Source organism: Bos indicus, chromosome 25 (genome assembly GCF_029378745.1).
Source record: "Bos indicus isolate NIAB-ARS_2022 breed Sahiwal x Tharparkar chromosome 25, NIAB-ARS_B.indTharparkar_mat_pri_1.0, whole genome shotgun sequence".
Lineage (NCBI taxonomy): Eukaryota > Metazoa > Chordata > Mammalia > Artiodactyla > Bovidae > Bos > Bos indicus.
The window spans coordinates 34503370-34507941 of record NC_091784.1 but is presented as its reverse complement, the minus strand read 5'-3'; the positions used below and the strand labels follow the sequence as shown (position 1 = coordinate 34507941).

At 57.5% G+C, this 4572-nt stretch overlaps 1 protein-coding gene across 1 annotated transcript; it reads left to right on the top strand.

The window, feature by feature from the left end:
• Nucleotides 1–344: 344 nt before the first annotated feature.
• Nucleotides 345–2270, top strand: TMEM270 (transmembrane protein 270). Its single transcript, XM_019987361.2, has 3 exons — nucleotides 345–743; nucleotides 1380–1799; nucleotides 1959–2270. Exons 1-3 carry the CDS (start codon nucleotides 672–674, stop codon nucleotides 2253–2255), a joined length of 789 nt encoding a protein of 262 aa, XP_019842920.2. The 5' UTR covers nucleotides 345–671; the 3' UTR covers nucleotides 2256–2270.
• Nucleotides 2271–4572: the final 2302 nt, after the last annotated feature.

Below are 4572 nucleotides of genomic sequence, written 5' to 3'. Positions count from 1 at the left end.
GATCTTCTGAGGCTTCCAGAAACCTCTCTTCCAGGCAGCCTGTGGCTCCCGAGGGGTCTCGCGCAGCAAATTGCCCCCTTTCCCTCTCTGAATGCCTCTCTCCAAGACCCTCTGAAGCCTTTTGCAGGCACATTTTCTCTCCCCTGCCCTCCTCTGAGTCTTGGTAGCCACTGACGCATCACTCAGATCAGAGAATAAAGGTTACAGCTGACTTCTCTACTTTGTGATGAGACCAACCTTTTAGCAAAATGCAAGAAGGATGGGTGGGGGTTAGGTAGGAGCTTTCAGAGTTGGGCGGCTGAGGCTTCCATCTGCCTTCAAGCGTTCTGCCCACCCGCGGCCTTAGGGTGAAGATGTCTATCTCCCAGGTCTCTGATCCTTCAGGGTTTGGAAGGATGTGGGAAGGTACAGCATCTTTGTGCTGCCTTGGCTGCCTGTGCCGGGTGGACTGGAAGTTCGTGGAGCTGATGTCTCCGGGAGCAGTCTCCCATCAGGAAGGCAACAGGATGCGGAAGACAAGTACCCCAGTTCTTGTGCAGTGATGGGGCAGGAGGCAGGGAAAGGGGAGACTTTCATGGCAACTGGGTCCCCACGGTAACTTGGTCCCCACCCTGCGGTGTCTGTGAGGTCACCCTGCTTCTTCCACTGGAGAAGGGAAAGGAGGGCCAGACATGGAGGCCATCCCTCTGGTCAGATCCAGCCTCTCGGGGACTCTGCTGGTGGTGGTGAAGCTGTCCGCACTGGTGAGGCGGGGGTTGGAGGTTGGGGGCCAGGGGGACGAAGGCCCAAGCTGCTGCTGGATGCCGCTGGTGAAACGAGGTGGCTGCCCCGCTCCTGGAGTAATCCCATAGCTTTCAGAAGCCCTACCTTCAAGCCGCAGAGCCACAGAATTTTCTTTAGAGCACTCCCGTGGGTTAAGCATTGACCTTCCCACCACTCTTTTTCAAACATGACCTTAGTCTGAAGGGTGGTAAATAACCATTGAAACCCAAAGGAAAGGGAATTCCCTGGTGGTCCAGTGGTTAAGACTCTGTGCTTCCCCTGCAGGGGACACGGGTTCGATCCTTAGTCAAGGAACTAAGATCCTGGTGTGACCAAAAAAAAAAAAAAAACAGAGAGAGAGAGAGAAAGAAAAAAACCCAGAGGAAAGAAAATCAAATATAATATGAAACACCTACTAAAGCTCCCTCTTGAGAATGGAGTCCTTCCAAGTGGACAGATAAAGATCACTCTTGGGATAGGGGAAACTGAGGCCTTGAGAAAGGAGGACCTGGCCCCGGGATGGCCTGGCAGCCACACCCGCACCATAAAGCCTGGGACAGGTGGGCGCCCGTGGCAAGTGAGTGGCAATGGGTGACAACATTCTCTTCTTCCTGTAGCTCATCCAGAACCGGGCCCACCTCTATAATTTCCTGCTCCTCAAGATCTTCCTCTTCAACCACTGGCTGTTGGGGCTGACTCAGGAGGCCCAGGGGTTCCACCCACCCTCCAAGATTGCCGGCTGCCCTGTGGGCCGGGTTCTCTGGGCCGGGCTGACACTGCTAGAGGTCCCTGTGTGCCTGGCACTGCGGGTGCCCAGGCTGGTGTGGGCAGGCCTGCTGGGCTGTGCCCGGGCCTTGGGCCTGGGCCCAAAGTGGCTGGGGGCCTGGGAGCAGCTGGGCCTGTCTGCGGCCACCTGGACGGACCTGTTCCTGTCGTGTCTGCACAGCCTGATGCTGGCTGCGTTGCTGTTGCTGCTGCTGGTCTGGAGACTGTACCAGAAAGCCCAGTGCTGCAGCCTGGGCCGGCTGCCCAGGAAGGTGGGTGAGGGCGGGTGCTGGCTGGGCTGGGGAGCGCAGACCCTGAACGCTGGGCCTGGGCTGGGCTGGGGGGTCATGGGGCCCCTAGCGGCCAGGCAGTGTGGCATGTGAGCTTCGGACAGCCGCCTGCCCATCTTCTCGCCGCCCCCCCGCCCCCAGGCTCTACTGCAGAACCGCGTGGTGCGGAGGTCACTGGCGCTGCTGAAGAGTCTGTACTGGTGGGTGGAGAGCACGGCAGCGCTCACCTCCTGGCACCTGGCCTACCTCATCACCTGGACTACCTGCCTCGCCTCCCACCTGCTGCAGGCTGCTTTTGAGCACACAGCCCAGCTGGCCCAGGCCCAGGAGGCCGAGCCCCAGAAGGCCTTGGGGCTCTCGTCTGAGACCCCACCCCCTGGGCCCCCAGCACCCGGGGCCAGGCCAGTCCTGCCAGAGCCTGGAACTCCTGGAGAATAAATGTGTCCCCCTGTGCCTCCCCTGTCTGGTCTGGCCTGCGGTCTCACTCTCGGTCCCTCTTCCTTACTGGGCTGGAGGGATGTGCGTGTGTGTGTTTCCTAGAATGCCTCACTTCATCTGGGTCCATGCGCCTGCTTCCTGAGACTGCTGATGCCCAGGGTTTTTAGGGACAATGGGTAGTTAGAGACTCTGCCCTCTGGGGGGTGCCAGGGCCTCACATTTCAGAGATTGAGAAAATTCCTTTAAGAAAGGAGTTATTCCTGAGCCAGTCTGCAGCTGGCCTGTGCATCCATTTATACAGTTGGTCACTCATGTCCCCACTCATCCATCCGTCCACTCAAACACCTGTCTATCTCTCAGCCTGTCTTCCTATTCACCCACCTGCCCATCCACCCTGCCTGCCTGCTAAGCCGCTTCAGTCATGTCTGACCCTTTGCAACCCGTGGACTGTAGCTCCCCAAGCTCCTCTGTCCATAGGATTCTCCAGGCAAAAATACTAGAGTGGGTTGCCATGCCCTCCTCCAGGGGCTCTTCCTGATCCAGGGATCAAACCTGCATCTCTTACGTCCCCTGCACGGGCAGGTGAGTTCTTTAGCACTAGCGCCATCTGGGAAGCCCGTCCATCCACCCCCTCACCCACAAGCACAACCACAGATCCATCTCCTCCAGGGAGAGGGAAACACCCAGTTTCCCTCTCAGCCCTTGGCCCCAGCTGCCCAGGTCCTGCTCAAGGGGTGCGGATGCCATCGAGGCGTGCTCAGGCCGCAGTGGGTCAGATCCCCCATTCGCCACCCTTAGGGCAGTGCTTCTGTGAGAGGAGGGGAGAGATGGTTTCTTGGGAGTTAGTGATCGCTTCTTACTCATTCCCAAGCCTGGGGGTGATGAGTGTGGGAAGACATTCCCGAGAGTTCTGCTCTACATTCTTCTCCTCCATTCTGGCTCCTAGAGAAGTTAGGGCCAGATTCCTGCCCTGCCTCTCATAGAAAAACCTGCAGATGGCCGGGGGGGTGGATGTGGGGTGAACTTCCAGGCCCTTCTTCTGAGTCTCAGGAGCAGACTCGGCCTGCCCCTGGCCCGATGACTCAGAAGTGGCCAACCAGGCAGAACACCTGTGAAGGGGTCACAGCTGGGATTCTGGAACTCCCACCCAGCAGGCAGGGAAAGCAGAGCGCAAAGGTGTGTGAGCTCGGCCCCCTGCTGAAGATGCGGGCTGGGGGACAGGGAGGTGGCCCCAGAGCTCACCTGGGAGCGGCCAGGGACCAAGATGGCACTTGAATGGGCTCTGGCCATGGGCCTGGGGTGCTGGGAGGGAGGGAGCAGGTGGAAAGGGGCCTCAAAGGCCAAGAAGGGAGGGGAGGTGGCAAGTAGCTGTGCCATCTAGGGAGAGAGGCCCGGAGCCAGGATAGAGCTGGGAATGGGCTGGAGGCTGGGACCAGTGGTGGGGCCCATGGGCAGTAGATGGGGAGAGTTTGGTGGGGGTGATGATGGGGGTAGGGGCTACTTTTTTCCTTCTCCTAAATTTTTTTTTTTTTTAATTACCACAAGTACAGAGATGTTGAGAATTCCCTGGTGGTCCAGTGGTTAAGGCTCCATGCTTTCACTGCCAGGGCCCCGGGTTCAATCCCTGGTCAGGGAACTAACATCCCACAAGCCCCATAGTGTGGCCAAAAAAAAAAGAAAGAAAAGGGACAGAGGTGTGAAGGTAAAAATGTTTCCTTCTCTCTGGTTCTAAACTTCAGAGAAACAGAGTCAACTGTGTGTGGAATATCTTTCTAGTCTCAATATACATGCAAACCTGCGTGCGCCCACACAGAGCCCACCTACAGCCACTGATGGGGCACCATACTGATGCACTGATGGGAATCCACTCACATAATACGTGTCGCTGGGTGGCCCCTCTGGGTCTCGGTTTCCATGTCTATGCAGTGTCAGGTGACTGGGTGATCCTGATGAAACAGCCAATGTTGGGGGGGGGCCTCGATATCCTGGACACCCCAGCTGGGAGGAGGTCACCTGTACATCTGATAGGTCCTTGCTTGCTTAGTTGCTCAGTCATGTTCAACTCTTCACGACTCCACGGACTGTAGCCCGAAATCCTCTGTCCATGGGATTCTCCAGGAAAGAATACTGGGGTGGGTTGTCATTTCCTTCTCCAGGGGATCTTCCCAACCCAGGGATCAAACCCACGTCTCCTGCACTGCAGGCGGATTCTTTACCTGCTGAGCCATAGATCCTTACATGAGCTAAGATCTGGCTCCACAAATGTAAGTGCTCCTGGGCCTTCCAGGGGCCCTGATGACTCGGGGCTAGGGCTTGG

Coding starts and splice junctions, on each gene's coding strand:
- TMEM270 (XM_019987361.2), top strand. CDS start 672: ATGGAGGCCATCCCTCTGGTCAGATCCAGCCTCTCGGGGACTCTGCTG. Junction 744..1,379: donor TGGTGAAGCTGTCCGCACTG/GTGAGGCGGGGG, acceptor TTCTTCCTGTAG/CTCATCCAGAACCGGGCCCA. Junction 1,800..1,958: donor TGGGCCGGCTGCCCAGGAAG/GTGGGTGAGGGC, acceptor CCCCGCCCCCAG/GCTCTACTGCAGAACCGCGT.